At 37.1% G+C, this 21,424-nt stretch overlaps 1 protein-coding gene across 8 annotated transcripts in view; it reads right to left on the bottom strand.

Moving 5' to 3' along the window:
* Positions 1–216: 216 nt before the first annotated feature.
* The window catches only part of ADGRB3 (adhesion G protein-coupled receptor B3), a 439,215-nt gene continuing 418,007 nt past the window's right edge, over positions 217–21,424 (bottom strand). For 7 of the 8 annotated variants that reach the window (XM_072331126.1, XM_072331133.1, XM_072331127.1 and 4 more), the window contains 3 exons: positions 13,910–13,945; positions 3,368–3,472; positions 217–1,471 (listed from right to left, as the gene is read on the bottom strand). In XM_072331126.1, the coding sequence (XP_072187227.1) occupies positions 1,283–1,471; positions 3,368–3,472; positions 13,910–13,945 (330 nt within the window). In that variant the 3' untranslated portion in view covers positions 217–1,282. The remainder of the gene's footprint in view (positions 1,472–3,367; positions 3,473–13,909; positions 13,946–21,424) is intronic. The other variant, XM_072331131.1, reaches the window with a different exon arrangement.

The raw sequence follows: 21,424 nt of genomic DNA, 5'->3' as shown, positions 1-21,424 counted from the left end.
GTAACTTTCCTCTAGCAATCTGGCACCCAGAGGTATGAGATACCCTCCCAACTTCCCCCAGCAATGCGGTAGATGACGAGAGGCCTTGAAGTTCTGCTTTTGCTTTTGAGTATGGAACATGTTTACTCTTCCTTTCTATTCCTATATATATATATATATATATATACACATATTAAACTGTACTTGCAAATTAAATCACACTGAGCTCTTGATTTACAATATGAAACAGACTCTTTTTTTTTTTTTTGTCAAAAATATTTCAGAATTTTTATCTTTGAAGTCTTTCTTGTTGTTATACAGCAACAAGAACATGCAAAAAATTTGATGATTCTAAATCAACAATTTCCCGGGGTGCTGTGCATTGAAACAACTTATTTTCCAAGAGTTATCTTTCTTCAACAAAACAAAAATATGTATAAAATAGAACAGTTGTAATAGTATTCTGACAAGTTATATGGTTCATTGTCACAGAGGATATCCTAAGAAAGAAAATGCAGAATGGCTTTACAAACTTAGTAATACAGAAACTCCTTGGAGGAGCTAGAACAATATACTATGAAAACTCCAAATACATATTCAGCATGTATACTTTTTAAAGAAAACTTTATGCAAATTTAAGTTCAACAAATACAGAATAAAATGCACTAAGAAACTGATATGTAGACAAAGGTTTATTTACACCATACAACATTTTAAATATTTTATACACAGCTGCAGCAGAGAAAGCTACTCTGAGCTTTCCAGAGAAAACTGCAATAATAAAGATGTGAAATATATTATTCATATAAAAGTGAGATTATTACTTTATTGCATTTAAAGCAATGAAGAATGTAGCTCAACAGACATTCATTTAATGACAAAAACTTTGCTTTTATATTATAAAGTAAAAAGTGTAGTAATGGCCAAACAGACTGTTATAAACTTTAAAAACTGCATAAATATATACATTGTGCTTCATGGTGAAGTTTTTTGAAAACTAAACCAAATGAAGCTGTTACAACATGAATCGTTGCTTGAGGTTTATCTATAAAGATTACCTTACAAATCCATTCCACGGGTACTTACAACACACGATGGTAAGAATTGTACACCTGGTTCTCCACTAGCCATACTAGTGGGAAGAAACTGTACGAAAAAACCACTGACATTTGGCACGGGGAGAGCCTGGCATAAAGTAGTCACAACGTTCAGACAGGAGTGTCAGGATTCCCAAAGTTTCTTTATTGTCAGTGCAATTAATTTTTTGTTTGTTTTTGTTTTGTTCAGTTTATTTTCATTTTTGTTAAACTTCTGTTTGAAAGTCACCTTCTTGCACATCTAAAGGCAAGTTCAGACATTTCTCCCATTCTGCTGGTCTTAGTTCTAAAGTATCTTTTGCTTCTGTGTCTAATACATTTATCGTTGTATAGTGTTGATATTCGCCTGTGGTTTTGAAATTGTCCCATGGAACCTTGTTTGGTGCTGAATTCTCCTGAAGAACAGAGAAGAAAAAATAATTGAATTCAAGGATGAAATGATGTATTTTCTGTTTATGAGGCTTATTCCTAATGTGCTCTCATGAAACACGGGAGTCAGAGGGAGGAACTAGCTTTGCAGGGAGACAGGCTGCGACCGTCTTACTCTGGGAGCAAACGGCCCTTTGGCAGGCTGCTCACCTGAGCTACCAGCCAAGCCCTGTCCTTCACAAGAAATGTAGTGTGAGGAATGGCCAAGTGATCCAGTAACAGCAGCCAACATTTCAGTAGTGGCTGTGTAGAAAAGCACAAGAAGGGAAGGGAATGTAATTGAGGAGAGCTTGCTGTCTGAAATATGGTGTAGTGTGAGATAGAGATTGCCAGTTTGCATTTAAATTGGGGCAGGATAATGGTAGAACAGCAGAAACCTGCTCCTTGAGAATGGGAGAGTGACTTTGCTTTACAGGCTGATGAGCTCATGTAGGACCACATTAGGATAAGCAGACTGAAAGCTGCCTGTTTTTGACGTCCATGAATTCTTTTCAAATGTTAAGTTTTACAGGATAAAAGCCATTATGGAATGAGACTAAAGTCTTCAGTGATTTCTGCTATAACATGCTAGTTGCCAAAATGAAACATTTTCACATCTGCTTTAGATTCCTTTAGACATCCTGCTAGAACTTCCACTGTCCTTAAACAGACGTGTGGATCCTATGTCATCACCACTTTTACTCTGCTGTAGACTAAGATATCTGAGGCTGTCTAAAGGCCTGAGATTCTGGTATTTAGGTATCTATCTAGATCAGTGTCTGACTGCCTTACAGGAAGACCATTCCACTAGCAGCTGTTATTAGCAGACCCTTCAAAAAAACGTCAATGATATGAAACAGAGTCTGTGCCACTCATCCATGGAGACCACCTGTGAGATTTTGAATGAATTCAAGCTCTACATGGACAGAAAACCTCAAATAGAGGGGGGAATGCATACTTTATGTGCTAGTAGATCTCAGATGGAGGAGTAGGTGAGAACTGGGTGAAAAATAAAACATATACAGATAAAGATTCATGAGTCTGGGCCAAATTTCTGCTAGATTAGACCTCATGTCTGCTCAGTACTTCCTCATGTCTGAGAGCAACTATTCATAAATCGTAAAATAAGACAATACTAGCTCACTTCCATTCAATATGCAATTTTCACATTATAAAGTTATATAGAAAATTATTACTAATCATAATATTTCTGCTAAAAAAATATGTCACACTAAATTACCTGTCTTAATTAGGCAGAATCAACTATTTACTTGCTCTCATTATCATATCAGATATAGTCAGGCTGTTATGCCTGTGTGTGTGTGTCTGTGTGTGTGTGTGTGTACAAATCTGAATTATGATGATAGCAGAGTCAATTCAGGATGAGTTGATTTTTGCTTTTCAAGTGCTAAATATTTATAGACCTATTAAAGGAAAGGCAGAGCATTACAGAGACTCTGTGCTTTTTCTGGGCACTCTAACATATAGGTAACTCTAGCTGGACTTGTTATAAATAATTTAATATTTCCTTGCCTAGCCAGAGGTAAAACCCTGTTGGGTAAATTACATTATGAAGCTGCTTTCTCTATATAAAGGCCTTGAGACATAGGAGACACATACAGATTTTAAATGTGTTCCCTACAGTTCAATTTCTTGTCATCTGTAATGATGTCAGTGAGTTAGTTATGGTCTAGTTGCAAAATGTAATGAGTCTCACCATAAGTTAGATTACCAAAAATATCTTTTGTTCTTATTCTCGAGGCTATATAAAAGCAGCATAAAATGAGTTCTTCACAGGAAATAATATTTAATTCAAGATCTTTTGTTTCGTTGTTATTGTTACAAACACAGCATATTTTTCATATCCAGGAAGGAAAACTTACCATGCTGCCTGATTTTGGCACATCCCGAAATCTGTCCAGAGTCTGAAATTTCTGATTTAACTCTTGAAACAATTCCATATGCCTCTTTCTTGTATGCATGACCTTCTGCAAAAAACAAACAAACAAACAAACAAACAAAACAAAAAAACATGTAATTGCTTATACTTATAATTGTATCTGGGCTATTTTAAGAGAACCATTCTTTTCCCCAGTGTGATAAAGAAAATTAAATTTGGCAGGGCCATCTTTTCCCTATAGACTTAATCAAAGGAAATGAATTGCACCGAGTCTTCTCTCTCCTCTGTTTAACGCACTTCTTGTATACAAAGGGCTGATTTTACCAACATTTATTGAGTTGCTGAAACAAAGGGACATTCTTTTTGTGCTACGCTGGAAAAAGCTGGAAAGTGATGGCAGCATCTCAGAAGTAATTTTCTCTTTTGCACATTAGAAATATCTTACAGAGTTTTTGTTTTCAGTGTGGATACTAATATTTTGATTTCAAGGGAAATGTAACAGCATTTGTACCTACCGGGAAGAAAATAAATAAACTGTAAGAGCACCAAACTCAGGACTCCTAGACCAAAAGACAAAAACTCCAAATATTATGTCTTTTTAATTGAGACAACTTGTTTTGCACATCACCACCAAATGCATTCAGATGCAGAAAATGCTGTTAAAATGGCATTCACATTAGGTAATTAGGCACCATTTTCAATGTTAGTGCCTTTGAGTGATTGGATGCTATGCTCCCTGTAGACAATGCAGAGGGCATTCTTCCACACAAACTGATTATATGGCATTCCCGTGCAAGAGGTGGGGATCCCAAAATGGCTTCCACAGTTGGATGGGCCCTGAGGCCCTGTATCTGCTTTGGCAACTACATGGAGAGTGAAACCTGTTTTCAAGCCTGGACTGTCATGCCTATCATCTGAGTTGTTTCCAAAAGATGTTCACCATCAGGTATGGATTCAGACCAGCCTCTGGAGCTGAGCCAAAGGCTGCTCATTATCCAGCCAGTCTTGTTGTTCTGCGTTCTGGAGAGACACAGGAGGGACTGAGGTGAAGCACCCTCAGCAGATGAGCAAAGCTTGTCTTTTTCTTAGATTCTCTATCTGCATGGATTGGAGTTGCAACCTGTGTCACAACCGCTTGATGTTGATAGAAAAAGTATAGGTCGCCAGCCTCTACACACATGTACTCATTGTCAAGCCTGATTTTCCCTGGCAGCATGCATGACAAAACCAACAAACTTATGTACACTTCCACCTACTCTGGTTAAAATACTTTCAAAAATGGAGCAGCAATAGCTGACTCTCAAATAATATTTTACAAATACAATTTTTAAATTGTTTATATCTTTTATTTGTATTCTGTATTTCTAAATTCCATGAAATATGGCTGCTCTCTTGGCTGTGCATTCCTACTGCTATGCTGTAATAATCATATTATCCTTAATGCAGCTACGCCCTAGCTTGAGAACTTGTTCCATTTCTAAGAACACGAAATTGGCAACATTGTTCACAAAAGAGACATGAGATATAGAAAGCAATTAAGGACCTATTAACTTTACATGACTTGTGGGGTGAAAAGGGAAACAATTTTGCAGGATTCAGTGAGGAACTGCTTGCAAAACATAATTTAACTAGAGATAGCTGATCTAAATTTATGAGGGAAGTTTCACTTAAGTGACTTCCTAGGGATTCTTCTAAGCTGTTACTGTAACGGTAGACAGGGATATTTAGCATATTTCATATACACTGAATTTTAAAGAGAAAGGTTCTGCCTCAAAGATTATTATTCAATGAAATAAGGAGATGCTTCAGGTAATAAAACAGATTTGGTGGGTTAAAATACTGGCTCTAAAAGCAGGAAAAAAAGCATATGAAACAAATGTCTCCAGCTGGAAACTTTTTAATAGTAGACTAGAAACACAGAGAATGTTACTTTCTGATATTTTTTTCTGAGTTGTGTACCCAAGAATTTGTTAAATAGCAAATATGAATAATGCAAACGTCTTCCTCAGTTCAATACATTATTCCCGAGGAGATGCAGGTGGGAGGAGAAATTAAATACTTGCAGTGTGAAGTTTACCAGAAAAATTAAAAAGGCTTTAGATTTTATTCTTAATAGAGGAAAAACTGGTATGTCCATGGATGGATGGATCTTTTAGCTGATTTGTGTTTGCCCGGCTTCAACTTTATAATTTCTATCGTCTGAAATCCCTGCTCTCCTCACTGCTTAGCCAAAATGATCTGAACTTCAGTAAGGTGCAGTAACTTAAATTTCCAGCATTAATTTTTAATTTCTAGCCTTTTATACAATTTATTTTATTTCTTATTGGAATCAACCATCTTTTCTGTTTTCTAGAAAATATGCTCTGCTGCATAACTATTTCTCTTTTATGAGAAAACAACCCAAAATATATTTGCAGGGGTTTCGTCTGTTTGTTGTTGTTGTTTTAAAATTATTTTTTGCTTGTTTATTTGTTTCTCTTTTAAATGACCAGCATAGGAAGCACAGCTTGATCAATCTAAGAAATACATAAGTTTTATCAACACAGAGCTGGACATCTTGAGCAACATAGACTGGGACAACTGCAGAAGTGAAATTCTTCAGCAGGGTGATAGAGGAGCCCCTGGTGCTGCCCTTAGAAATGATGCCATCTTCAGGCTCAGCTGTGGGTTTGTCATGCTGCACCCCCTTTCAGGAGCACCTGCCTCCTACCAAGCCCCCACTCTATGGACTCGCTCACTTTAGATTGCTACAATGCTATAATCATTGGTTGGAAAAGACTTTCAAAAACGTCAAGTCCAACCATTCAGCTAATACAAGTCCACAGCTAAACCGTGTCCCTAAGTGCCATGCCACATCCACAGGTCTCCAGGTATGATGACTGTACCACTTTCCCAGACAGCCGGTTCCAATCCCTAGCCACTCTTTGTGAAGATCTTCCTGCTCCTTTGGTAGCACTTGAGGCTGTTGCCTTCAGTCCTATCACTTGTCACCTGAGAATCAAGATTGGCACCTCCTTTGCTGTGGCCTCCTTTCTGGTAGTTTTAAAGAGCACTGTAGTCTCACCTCAGCCTCATTTGCCCCAGACTAAACAGCCACAGTTAACCTCAGCTGCTTCTCATATCTTTTGCTTTTTAGACCTGCTCCAGATGTGTTGCTCTTTTCTTCTCATGCTCAAGCAATTAGATATCCTTCTTGTAGTGAGGGGCTCAGATCTGGATACTATTCAATGTGAATGCTGAGTACAGAGGGACAATCACTTCCCTAGTCCTGATGGCCACGACTTTCCTACTTCAGGCCAGGATGCCATTGGCCTCCTTGGCAACCTGGGCACGATACTGGCTTATGTTCAGCCAGATGTTAACCAAGTTCCATAACTCACGTCTCACATTCTAAAGCAGACTAGGTTGAATTGACACCTCTTCTACATTTCTACCCCTCTTATAAATAAAATCAGTTTTTAACTTTGAAAAGGATAAGCCTTACTCTGATTAGTGTGTACTCTTGGAAGAGCACTCTGAATGGCTACCAAGGTGAGAAGTACTTCAGACATAACTGTATACTCAGCTCAATATTTTTTAAAATCATAACAGTATTTTAGCTGAAATCTACCTCAAGCAAAAATATTTTGATCAATATTCCTAGTCAATCTTAGGATTAATAGTAATATTAAAAATGATGTTATTCAATTTGCTTTGAAAATGTTTTACATAATCACAGATAAAAATGGTGTCACAAATATTGTATGAAATAGATAAGTAAATGAAAAGAACAGATGGGGAAATGCCTTCCCAGCTCTATAATGGAAACCTGCTGTGTTTTCAAGATGTTATAGGTCTCATAACTTGCCAAACTTAGAAACAGGAAAGGATTTTTCCTTCCAGGCATGAGACTTTTTTATTTTTCACCTTTGTCTTGGAGAGATGTCTTCATGTTAGGAAGAAAAAGGTTTAAAAATTTTGAGTAAGTTTTTAATAAAATCTGAAAGAAGGCAACTCCAACAATTCAGTATCAATTCAGCATTATTACTAGTGAGAGTATACTGGTCTGTGGACAGAGAAGACAGTCCAATATTTGGACACTGTATTCTTGTTTTTCCTAACAGAGCTCAAAGAGAGACAGAGATGACCCGAATCCTGGAGAGTATTTTCTGAATTATTTAGCATGAAAATTGTTTACTGCAAGTGCATACAGTGAATACATTTGATAAAGGGAAGGGTGAAAAGGGTGAGAGGGGAAAGGCAGGATTCAGATCCTCTCATAGATTTTAAAGGTGTTTGTAATCTTTTATCCCAAAATTCATATCAATAGTAGTGTATTTGTAAGTGACAGAGCACACCTGTCTATATATAATATATATATATTATAAAGACCTCCTGGAAATTTGCATAGAATCTGTAGTTCTCTTCAACATAATTAGAACAACTTTAATTTGATCTTAGAGCTAGGTTTTAGTGCAAGGCCTTCGTGAACAAAACTACCTGTCCAGATGCAGGGAAATTCAGAAGATAACAATTGAGTTTGCCAAACACCTAGCTGGCCTTACAACAATCAGCAGAAGCAAGGATCCCAAACTCCCAGACCAGAATACTGCTCGTGTTTTGGATCACCATTAGAGACTGGTTGCCAATTGGATTTAACTCCATCTGCCATCATTCTCTGGGCCTGGCTGGCCGGCCATTTTTTTTACCCAGGAAGAGTACACTTGTCCAAGCCATGGACTGAAAGCTTTTCTTAGAGAATATTGTGAGTGACAGTGTCAAAGGCTTCACAGAAGTCTAGGCAGACTATATCCACAACCTTTCCTACATCCACTCAGAAGGATACACAGTCATAGAAGGAGATCAGGTGTGTCAAGCAGGACCTGTTTTCAAGAATCCACGCAGGCTAGGCCTTATTCCCTGGTAGTCCCACACATGCCACATGACTGCAGTCAAGATGATGTGCTCCTTGACGTTTCCCCAAAACTGAGGTCAGGTTGACAGGCCTGTGATTCCCTTGATCCTCCTTCTGACCCTTCTTGTAGATGGGAGTCACATTAGCAAGTCTCCAGTTGTCTGAGACGATCCTGGTTGACCAGGACTGCTATTGGAAGGGGCCTTAAAGATCACCTAGTTCCAAGCCCCATGCCATAGACAGTGTTGCCACGACCAGATCAGGCTGCTCAGGACTCCATCCAACCTGGTCTTGAACAACTTCAAGAATGTGGAATCCACAACTCCTTCAGGTAACATCTTTCAGTGCCTTACCACTCTGAGTAAAGAATTTCTCCCTAATATCTAGCCTAAATCTCCTCTTTTTTACTTTAAAGCCATCTGTCCAATCATTATTACAATGTGTAAGAAGTTGTTCTCCCTTGTGCTTATAAGCTTCCTTGTACTGGAAAACAGCAGAGAGGTCTTCCTGAAGCATTCTTTTCTCCAAGTCAAACAAGCCCAGCTCCCTCAACCTTTCTTCACAAGAGAGGTGCTTCAGCCATCCTTGTGGCTCCCCTCTTGGCCCACTCCAACAACTCTTTATCCTGAGGGCTCGAGTCTGGGATGCAGTACCACAGATGGGGCTTCACAAGAGCAGAGCAGAGGGACACAATCACCTTTCTCCTGCTGATGGGCATCCCAGGATACTGTTGGCCTTCTGGGCTGCAAGAGCACACTGTTGGCTCATACCCAGCTTTTTGTTCACCAGGACCCCAATTACTTCTCCACAGACCTTCTCCAGATGAGTCCTAGTCTGTATGCATATCTGCGACTGTCCTGATCAAAGTGTAAGAGCTCATACTTGGCCTTGTTGAATCTCATAAGGTTTATATGGACCAACTTTTTGAGCTTATTCAGATCTCTTTGGATGGCATTTCCATTTTATTTGTCATATCAACTGCACCACTCAGCTTGGTGTCATCAGAAAAACTAGATAAGGATGCCCTTGATCCTATCATCTATGTAACTGACGAAGACATTAGAGAGTACAGAACCCAAGACAGACTCCTGGGTGATACCACTCATGACTAGCCTTTAACTCAACATAGAGCTGTTGACCTCAACCTTCTGGCTGCAACCTTCAACCAATTCTTTATCCACCAAACAGTCCAGCCTCCAAATCCATATTTCTTCAGAGATAATGATGTAGTGTGGGGCCACATCAAAGCCCTTACTAGATGGCTCTTCCTTTACTTACCAATGCTATCGCTCCATCATAGATGGCCACCAGAATGGTGAATCTGTGTTGACTGTCTTGAATCACCTCCTTGTCTTGCATGTATCTTAAAATCTTTTACATGTAAGATTCATTATCCTAGGTGCAAACAGCAGGCTACCCAGCCTGTAGTACCCCAGGCCTTCCTTCATCCTGTTCTTAAAAAATGTTTACATTTTTTCAGTTAATTTGACAGTCACAACTTTTCAAATATAAGACTGAGTGCTTTGGAAACCACATGTCATTTTTCTATTGTACTTGTACCCACATGTAATTTTACTACATGTACATGTACCACATGTAATTTTTGCTGTTGGTATTCTACATCATGACATCATGTGAAACACAGAGAAGAACTACACGTCCCAGAGGACCTCACCATCAGAGAGAAAAATATGTCATGGAAGTGATGCTTGATGGGCTCTCAGTGCCAGGCAGCAGGTGTGGGTGTGCTTCCAAGCTGTGCGCCTTCAATTTCAAAGTAGGCTTCTTGGTCTTCAGAAAACTCTCTCTTATTTCACGATTTATTAGCCTTAATTTCAATTAGATTGTATATTGTGTTATCTGACATTCCGATATCATAGTTAGTAAAATAAGTTTTCCTCCTTAGATTGTTGCTGCTGCTTTGATTGCTTCCTTGAGCCCAGCTCCCATCTCCCCTTTTCCCTTTTTCCTTCCCATTCTGGGGGCTGGGGCTGCCCACGACCTACTGGCCCCTGTCACAGACACAGATTCATCTAGATAACTCTGTGACAACACATCAACCAGCTCCTTCAGGACTCTGGGGTGCATGTTGTCTAGCCCCATAGACCTATACACAGTCAGTCTCATGAGGTGGTCTCAGACTTGCTCTTCTCTTACAGTGGGAGGGATTTTGATTTCCCTACTCCCACTTGGAGGTTCAGGGACAGAAAGGGCATGGGAAGTTGCTAGTGAAGGCTGGGGCAAAGAACCCATTGAGTACCAGAGCCTTTTCTGTGTCAGCTGAAGACAGTTTTCCCTTCTCATTTATCAGAGGGGGAACATTCTCCTTTGCCTGTCTCTTCTGACCAATGTATGTAAAGAAAACCTTGTTATTTTTCATATCTCTCACCAAGTTCAATTCCATCTGCATCTTGGCTTTCCTGATCCCATCTCTGCATATCATAACACCATCCCTATATTATTCACAGGCCACGTGTCCCTGTTTTAACTGCCTATAGTTTTTCTTCTTATCCCTCAGTTTGACCAGCAGGTCCTCACTCAGACATGCCGATTTTCTGCCTCCTCTGTTTGATTTCTTATGCTGGGTGATGGAATTTCTTTTGCAGGAGGATGGAAAATAATAAACAATGGAAAACAGCTTGGAAACCACTTCTGCCAGCTCCCTCAGTACCCACTGATGAATCCCATCTGGACCCATGGACTTGTGACAGTCCAGGTGGAGTAGCAAGTTGCTGTTTCCTCTTGAATTGTGGAAGGTTTATTCTGCTCCTCATGTCTCTCCTCCAGCTCAGGCTGAGTATCTTTAAGACAACTATTAAAGACAGAAGTAATGAAGGCATTGAGTACCTCAGCCTCTTTCTCATCCTTGGTGGTAATGCTCCCTCCTGCATCCAATAAATTTGCCTTGGCTCTCCTCTTGCTGTTAATATATTTGTAAATATCAAGATACAAATAAGTACATATTTGTACATATTATCTTTAACAGCAGTGGCTAGATAAAGATTTTGTTGGACATTCACATTTCTAACTTTCTGTCATATATTCTCACATATATTGGAGATAACAGGGATGGAGTCTGTTTTATGACACTGAGTACAGGCAAGGTCTGCCAGTATTCAACCTATACAGCACCTGATTTTGAATTACCTCTGTGACCCTCGCTAATTTATTCCATGTGATTTTTGTTATTACTCACCATACTAAGGTAAGTAGTATATGTATTTTTTTGCTATTAAACCATGCATGACTCTACAGCGGTAAGTTAAACATGTCTAAGACCATTCACTGGCACCATCTAGCACAGAATATTCTCCATGAATGTTACTAAATTTTTTTAGCCTCCAAAAGAAGTCCACAGTTATGTTGCCTATTGTGAGTGGTACCTTGTTCTTTAAGGACACTTCAGGAACTACTGGGACAGAGATGGTTGTATAAGACTGAAATAGTGAAGGACATTCTAAAAATATGATCTGTATAAACAATGGCATTTTGACACGCAGAAATATTCCTCAAAATGTCTGATTTGCTAGGATAGCCATGTCTGTGAGTATATTGTGTATGCATATAGGGACACATGGAAGGATGCAGGAGAGGCTGAGGGTGGAGATTCTTCTGAGACAGTGCTATAGGGAAAAGGATGGAGGGAGCCAAGTCTGACAATCTTGTCCATATTGTATGCTAAAAATAGCATTTGTTATCCTCAGAACTATAGAAGGACATTGTCTCAGACAGTGCCAGCTGGCATTGTTAAGAGACAAAGAGAAAGTGTTACAAAAGTAGTACAATCACTCAGGCTTGACCTCACCTTCAGACTAGCCCAGTTTGCAGTAAAGCTGCTCTGAGGTATCAGAACAGAGCAGTGTTTTGGCCACACAACACTATCTCAAATCTCTTTGTCAGTATGCTGAGTGAAGGAATCTGAGTGACTATCTGAACACTTTTTGTCTCTTTTTTTCTTGCTGTACCTTAGACAGACAGCTGCATTACATGGAAAAGTACAGGAAAGCCCACAGGCCTAATCAAAGGAACCATAAAACAGAGTTGAGGTGGGGTTAGTCTGAGTCTGTACTTCCACAACACAACAACAACTGTCTTTATTGATCTTATTTCCTCAGCAGTGATTCCCAATGGCCCAGTCCTTTCCTTTTTACAAACAAATATTTTCTCCCGCATTACAAACATTATTCTAAATATATTAGGCAATGCAGCAACAATGCTCCAAACAAGACAAGAAAAAAGGGATAAATGTCTGAAATACAGTATGTGAGTAGAAGAAAAAATGTAACGAGAGACCTAATTCTTTAGAACAGAATGTAAACAGTATTGTTGGTGTCTACTTGGTGCTGGGTTATGTTCTCCTGAGTGGTTCAGAAGAATGTTTTAGTATGTGTTGCCACAGAGAATATTCTCATCGTGAACAGCACTATATTAATACCTTTAAACAAAGAACAGTAAAGTTCAGTTTTCTTTGTATCCTTATAATTACAGAACTTTTCTTCAGATTCTTTGTATTTAATTTTAGAGTCACTTACTCATCAGAATTTTGTCTTTGATTCATGTTCTTCCTTCCTACACAATTATCTTAAAGCATATTTAGGATAATTTCATTTTCCTTACCTTACTGTGTGAATCTTTATCTGGTGCTATATTTGAGAAGTTACATGACTACTTAAGGTAACTACACCCTCTGGGGAAAAATGACAATGGACATTAGGAGTGATATTAAGCCACCAAGAAATACACAGAGACATGGAAGATCAGCTTCCAGCTAAGGCAAGTCACCAAAGCAAACCCATCTTACATTGCAAGGCTTCTATGGCCACTTATATGACAAGTGCTATGGTTGCTTTGAGCTAATTCTACTTTTTGCTTTTCTATGGACCAGAATCTTAAATCTGAAAGTACAAGTGCTTACATGTTATATAATATCTAAGCTACTGATGATGATACATGGACAACCTATATAAAAATTAAAATAAATTATTACTGTCCCTGAAAATGTATGGTTATATTGCCTCATATAAAGAAAACTCTCTGAGACTTCATCATCGTAACAGAGATAGAGTGTAATTCAATGGCGCATAAGGAACCTTACATAAACTTTTTTTTTTTTTTTTTTTAATAAAATGTGATCTATCAGCCTTGACAACTGCAGCATGTCATCATTCAAAAAATTGACACATTCATCACACTATCTGTATGTGGAAGTCATATGTTAGTAAATTAGTACTGAAGGAAGAGATAGAACAAATGATTGAAGACTTCTTGAAAAAAAGCAAGCTCCTGCAACAACGTGGCCAGTCCTACAGAAACGTCACACTTTTTCAATAGATAGATAGCCAACAAAAAAAAAAAAAAAAAGAAAAATAGATGAAAATGAAGAGGCAGAGAATTTAAAAACTAAAACCATGATGACTAATATTATAATATGACAGTTTGAGCTCAGAATAGTTTACAAACAAGTTGCACCAAAGTAGTTCTAATGAATTGCTCATCATGTTCTATACAGTACCAACTGAACAGTCCTATGACATCTTACTTGTCAGAAAGCTAAAATCTGTTAAAATGGACACCTCATATTTACTTTTAGGAAAATGCTACAAGAATCAGGAATAATTCAGTGAAACTTACTTCAAAGTCAAGGTCCGAATAACGTGATTTTCTTCTCTATTAAGCAGTAAAAAAGAAAGAAAAAAAGAGGTTTTATTAACAAGGGGACTATTCATCAAATGAGTCTAAATAACATTATTGTTTTCCTATCAGATATATGTTAGGTATTTAGTGAAAGGCTGTAAATTTTATTGTGACAATTTAAGACTTTGCATACAGCTCATTAGACTAGTACCATATTTTTTTTCACTGAAATAAACCAGACTGGATTTCATTAAGATGCTTCATATGCATGCTATTTGCATGCAACCTAACCTGATGGTACATAAAATACATTTATTTCTATGCTTTCTGTGGTATTTCCAAATGATTGTAGTATTTATTCTTTTTACACCGATATCTATATAAACCTATGATTTAGGTCTGTGTAAATATACATAAATTTATTCTTTTGTACATCAGGTTTACATTGGTACAACTCCATTGATTTTAATGGGAAAACTGATAGCAAGGTCAAGACCAAGCCATCTATGCTTTTCATAGAGACTTGAGCTTGTTTGTTTGCAATGACAATCTGGATGGAGAAAGCGATGATATTGTCTTATGACAAATCTGATTCAAAGCAGCTGATAAAAAGAAAGAATTATTTACTAGTAAAGTAATCATTTGTATACAATGCAACAAAGAATACGTTTGCTCAGACATATTACAAATAATTTAGCATATGATTTTATTATATAATCTGCAATAAACTCATTATAAAGTCCAATTATATCAGACAGAAGCAGAAACGCTATAAAGAAGAGATAAAAAATATATATATTTTTTCTTTTAAGGTTGGAAATTGAGTGTCTCACAATAGACTAAAGAGATATGGAAAGCAGTGAAGAAGCAATAAATAAATAAATAAATAAATAAGAGAGCAGTAAGAATAGGTGAATAGAAAGAAAAGATACATTCTTCTTTAGGAAGTAGAGTTAAAGAAGAGCAAAGTATCCCAGTAACAGAAAGTGCTTGCTTGTACAATCTAATCCTAATTTTCTGTAGTGTTATAGAGTATCTTTTAGTGATGGTGAACAAACCTTTTCAAAATGTGCTGAATTTCTGCAATGAGATAGAAATCAAAACAATCAAGTCAAGAATAATAATATTACTGACTTCATTAGACTTTGATTTTATTTTGTTTAAGAAACATGCATGTTTTCATATATGGTTTTGTTTTCTTGCATTTGAAGGAATACATTTTTACAATTTCTTCAGCTGCAGAAAGCAGAAAATGTTTTTTTATGGGTCATTATTTAGGATTTGCTGCAAAATTCTGACTTGTACCAACTGAAGAAGACAAGTGTAGCATAGTCTACCCTGTCTTCAGAGTTTGGACACTGTTGTGTGAAGAGCTGGGAGACACTATTAAAAACAGTCTACAAAACAAGTAAGAAAAGTAAATCTTTTGGAAGCTATCATGAATTAGGAAGGCTTGCTTTGACCAAACCCACTTTAAAGAGAGTATTTAAAAATAAATTAAACAACCCTGCAGAAATAAATAGAATGCAAACTTAGAAACAGCAATGACTTTGGAGGTAGGAAAACTATGAGAAGATTATGCTCAGATTCTTAAAGGTAGTTATGTACCTACTTCTCATTCATATTAAGAGAGCCTAGCTAGGTACAAGCACACATTTGAGACAGGCCTTCATCATTCAACAGTAAACCAACACCTGAAGAAATCTACATATCTCTAATGAGGAAGGATCTATTTTAAGGTGCAATTAAATCACTTCTTCCGCAGTAAAGGCTCAGTTGTTTCAAAATAAGAAAGGCAGACAATAAGGTGAAATCTTGAGGAACAGTTTTGAAATATGCTTGAAAAGCCATTATTTAAGCTAAATTTCAGTAATAAATCTGATACCATTGAACTGCCTGAGTGAGAATCCTCAGAGAAAGCACAAAAAACTTTGAAATAATTGTGTAGTTTACTACATAATGTGATTTAGGAGACTGGAACATTTGTATTTTGCCTTAGGTCTGTTTGACCATAGTACATATTTGTGGCATGGTTGAATTATTAGGTTTTGCACCCAGACAAATTTATCACTGTTTACATGGTAAAAACACATATCCAAATAACTGTGACATATTTAACTGCCAGATCTGGTTACTGCCAGAAAGACGTCACTACTGCAATTTTGCCCTTAGATCACATCAGTTATGACCAAACAAACAATAACACATGTTTATCTCAGTGAGTGACCAATGTAAATCTATCACGAGTACAATTTAGTTTAAATATGTATGGTAAAGAACATCTGTTCTATGTCTGTACATTACTTTTCCATGGATGCATATGGTGAAATACATCACATATTCTGTCAAAGCCTACTCTCCTAAGACATAAAAAGTATGTAATTGCCATAGGTAAGAACAGCAGAATAATGATCTGTGAACATCTGAAACACAGAAGTCACTGGTTATGAATGTGATGCCAGACCACTGAAAGTCATCTGCAATACTGTCAGTGACACTAAGTAGAGTATGAAGCCCTCCTGGCTATCACATCACTGTGCTGAAGCATTATTGTTGAGAGTGGGAATAGATTCAGATGCATGAAGGCACTGGGTACCTCAGCTTGTAAGGGTGGAGCCATTTCCCTGTGGTTCCAATTAGAAATTGTCCTTTTCCTAAACTGTTCTCCTAGCTTCTCTATGATGTACAATACATCTAAAGTGTGCAAATCAACACTTTAATTGTGATTGTACATATATACATACACATGCACTGTATATATATATATATATATATACACATATATAATCACTATATATATAGATAGATATGCATACATACACTAATATATATATTGTAAACAAAGTTTAATTGCTGTGGATCTTCGGCTAAAAAAATAACGTTATCCACAGATACCTAAATTCTTTCTGAGACCTAGTCACCCATCTGGTTTGTTCTAACAATTCAAATTAACAAAAGCCAAAACTGAATGAAAGAGTAAGGGGAAAAAACCCTCTTCTGTCATATGATCTGCTGAACTGATCACACCAGTGTGTTTCTTTACAAAAGACTGCTTCACCAGCCTGCAAAATCAAGACAGATTTCAGCCAATGTTAAAATCAGACTGGAAGCTGATTTTTTTATTTTTTTTTCAAGCACCAGGTGGAGTTGAACATTAATAAAAGTAGTACATGACTAACAAACGACTACAAAGGTCCATCTCAGTGTTTTGAATTTGTCCAGGTTATGCAGTGATACTTAAGGAATGACATAGGAGAATGTGAGTATAAAGAGCTATTTTTGTTTCAGCATACACCTTTCTTCTTTGATTGTAATTTAGGATGGTCTTTGGGAGGAGTTTACTCTGTTGAACTTACTAACATTCTTTTACATTGTTCCATTAGTCTAATCATGTTTTGTATTCATTCACAATTTTAATATCCAAAATATACTGAGGTAGTGAGATCCTCAATTTAAATAAGCATAATGTGATGAAGACAATATTGTTTATCTCTTTGTCATTTCATTTGAAGCTCCTCTTCTTCAAATCATAGCAAACATGATAAATGTTTCCCATTCTCTACTCAGTCATCTATTTTACAAACTGAAATACTTTAATGCTAGAGAACTGAAAAGGGTAAATAATAAAGGGACTGCCTAAAAAGCTGAAGGTATATGCAATTATTCAGCAGCAAGGAAATTATCAGGGATAATTCTGAAAAGGCTGAAATCCATGGGTAAGAAGTGAACTGGATATTCATGCAGAGTTCCAAATGCTACAAAGAACCAGCCAGGTCTCTGTTTAAATGGATAGGGATGTGTACAGCACTTTCTGAACAACTCTGGTGAGAAATCTGCATCAACGCTCTGAATTCACAGAAGCAAAATCAGCACAGAACCACAGAGTGGTAGAGGCTGACAGAGATCTTTGTGTCCACCTGGACCAACCCCTGCTCCAGCAGAGACACCCAGAGCAGGGGGACCAGGACCACATCCAGGTGGCTTTTGAAGATCTCCAAGAAGGAGACAACATAGCCTCTCTGGGCAGCCTGTGCCAGTGCTCCATCATCCGCAAAGCACAGAAATGCTTCCTGGTGTTTAGACAGAACCTCTTGTGCTCCAGTTTGTGCCCACTGTGTCCATCATGCCTACAAGCTGGGGAAAAAAAATTCAGAGAGCAGCAAAAAGTTATTTTAGAGGGTTCAAAACACTGGATTAAGAGAAAAGGATAAGAATCATACAGCTGATTTAAACACTGGCTCTGTTTGCTAAACAAATCCAGTATGAGAAAAATAAGAAAATCCATAATTCAGAAAAAAAAAAAAAAAGGAGAGGAACTTTTAAAGATGAAATTAGGAAAAAGACAGTTTATATGACTGTGGAATGATCTGCTGAAAGAAACAGTGGGAAACATTCATTACAGTCTTGAAAGTGAAACTGGACTATGCATTACAGAAATACACTGTGGAAAATGTTCTTGCATTGATAAAGGAGATAACCTGGCAAGATCTTTCCCATTTCTAATTTCTACAGCTCTTTGATCCTGATTGATAGAATACACATTACAGGAAAAAACAAAAAAAAAACAACCCATACCAAACCCTTCATGCCAGGACCAAAGTGAAATTCTGTAAAAGGAGATCTGCAGTAGTAATTTATTTAAAATCAATTTTACTTTGTGCTAATCACGCACAGCTTTTCTGTGTAATTCCATAGCAACTTTAAACTCTGCTCATTGGGGGACAAAAATAGAACACTGAAGAATAATTTCCATACAGCAGCATGCACTAATATGCTGGCACCAGGAAGGAGCTGCTCTCTCTAACAGACTAATAAAATCCCTCTCCATCTCTGTAAAATGACAAATGCCTGGTTTTCTCCTTATTCGGGTCTGCATTACACCACTACCTGATTAATTACGTGAGATACTCCTGAAAATATATCATATTGTGCAAAGTATAATTGAAACCAGAGATAGCATATTATAGGGCGGGTTATAACCATGCTTCCATTAATATAAAGCCTTATTATCAGCAGTTTATAATTCATTCTGAGATTAGGTTTGACACACAAGATCTTAGCCTGGGGAAGATTTTTTTCCCTGAATAAAATTAAAGGAGAATCTCTTTTGGCCCTTAGAGATATAAAAGTGGAATGTGAGTTTTGATTTAAAATATCTTTTGTGTGTATTTAACTGAAGTTAAAAGCTTAGTTTCTGAACAGAAGATTACACTGGCTATTAGTTTACAATATGGGCTAGACAGAAGATTATACTTGCTATTAGTTTAAACATAAACTAGATATAAAAAAGTAGATGACCTCTTTGATGTGGGAGTTTTTAATTGAGAAAATCTACAAATTTCAGCACAGCACAAACATAACTTCAGAGATCCTGTATTAAAATTTTCAGCATTTTTTTTCTGGTTTGCTGCTCCATTTTTATAGGCATATTTATTTACTCAGTAGAGCAAAAATACTTGTTTTCTGTTTCTGAATGTCACTGGAGTGAGCATAGCATATTGTTAATGGACAAGTAACTGACAATATGCTTCCTAAGGATAATTTGTATTTAAGATAGCCATCTGTAATATAAAAAAAAAAAAAAAAAAAAAAAAGAAATATGCAATGCAGTCTGTAATGCTGATTAAAATTCCTGTTCTTTACATCTTCAGTTACCAAAATCACCTCTATCTGATTCTATCCCCATTCCTGTCCAGCAGTCCAAGAACATGATGCAACGATGTCTGAAGTCAGAGGAATTTGAAACCTCGTCACTCAACCAAAAGAAGAGTTGGATGTTATAGGTCTAGAATTCATTTCATTGAGAGTCACAAAATTGGCAAGAGCTGTCTCCACAGCTTATTGAAAAATGAAATGAGGAATGGAAGGAAGATAAATCTGAGACAGATAAAGCCTGAAAACAAATGCTAGTGGAAGTTCCTGTAGTGCTTGTCCCTCTATTTTTGCTCTCTCTCTCTCTTTTTTTAATTCACTTCATTTCTTTTTAACTTTTCATATCATAAATCAAAATGACTTTACACTATTTTGTTTTTATTCTGCTCTATCACTTTATTGACAAGATTGACTGCTTTTTACTGTATATTTCTCCTTCCCTCCCTGTTATGTTTTGTTTGTTTGTTTGAACTTGCCTATCCATTTCTGTCTGCTTTTCTCTTTGTGTGTGTGTGTGGTGTGGGGAGGGGTGTTGTTGTTGGTGGTGCATGTCTTACTTTCTCTTCTCTCAACACTTCGGTCTTTTCTTTGCACTCACTACCCTTAATGTATCGCTGTCTTTCTTTTCTCCCTGTATTTGCTTCCTAAAGTCCCACATCAGTGATTTGGTCAAAAGGCATTGGAATTGACTTTGAATGTATTAAGAGCTCTCATGAGTGAGTAAAGAAGAGTTACTTTAGTCACACTTCCTATTCAGGGGACTGATGCCTTTCCCCACGTATAAATTTCCTAGCAGAAACTGAGATAGAAAAAATAACAAGGAAAACACAAAATTGGGAAGAAAAATCCACTCACAACAATTTGGAAAGCTGTTTCCTTTCTGCTTTTATAAAGCTGATGCTCTTTTTTCCATTTAATAAATATTTCTACTATCTATCTACACACACATTTCTTTTGATAGTAATTCTTTGTCTTCTTTCAGCAATTTTCCATTTGAGCATAAAGTGACCCTACACTAATATTCCCTAGAAAGAACCCATTCTTGTCCCACAAACCTATCAATACATGTCTCCTTACATAGGCAGGCAGCAGGTGACCTAATTCCTCTTTCATTTTTTTATTTTTTCCATAATAGGAAAAGAACTACTTCTCCTGGAGGTATGTTGATCAAGTTCTTCCTCTGCATTTAAACCTTCTATCCTTTTCTTGCACTCCAGTGGCTGGGATTGTACAACTTCATTTCATTTTAATGAGTACAGCACTGAGTGCACAATTTCAAAACAAAAAGCATTCTAAAAGAGTGCATGGAGAGTGCTTTCTTCATTAAAATGAAAACACTTTGAACTGAAGGAGCACACTACAAGCCACTTTGATGCCAAGGTAGCAAAGCCAATTTTAATCCATGCATATAAGGGATGTGCAGGAGATTAACCAGATGTTCAATTAGTCCTGCTCAGAAAATCAGTGATGTACCAATATGCCTGCCTGTGCTTGTAATTGCATGAGTACTGTTGGGTACATTCCAAAAAAATTAAAAAAATAAAAATTAAAAAACACTGACTTGCTCACTAGGAATCTGCAGGTCCTTAAGAAGTTTATATTTACCTGGGCAATGTATTTATGCAAATACTATGGCATTCTCCAACAACCTTTTGAAAGCTGAAATTTTTCCATATATAATATAAAATTTGACTGTTCTTAATTGAGCATTATCTTTTGAAAAACAGGATGTATATGTAAAAGCTAGAAGAAAGTTTGTAACATACTGCAGGATTAATCTGACTAAATTTAGAACATAACCTCCTTGATGTTTATGTCTGATCCACTAATTTTGTCCTCCTCTGTGGCATCTGTAGAGAG

The sequence above is a fragment of the Excalfactoria chinensis genome, chromosome 3 (genome assembly GCF_039878825.1).
Source record: "Excalfactoria chinensis isolate bCotChi1 chromosome 3, bCotChi1.hap2, whole genome shotgun sequence".
In the NCBI taxonomy this organism is placed as follows: Eukaryota; Metazoa; Chordata; class Aves; order Galliformes; family Phasianidae; genus Excalfactoria; species Excalfactoria chinensis.
Note: the sequence above shows the minus strand (reverse complement) of the source record. Positions and strands in the feature narration are given on the sequence as shown.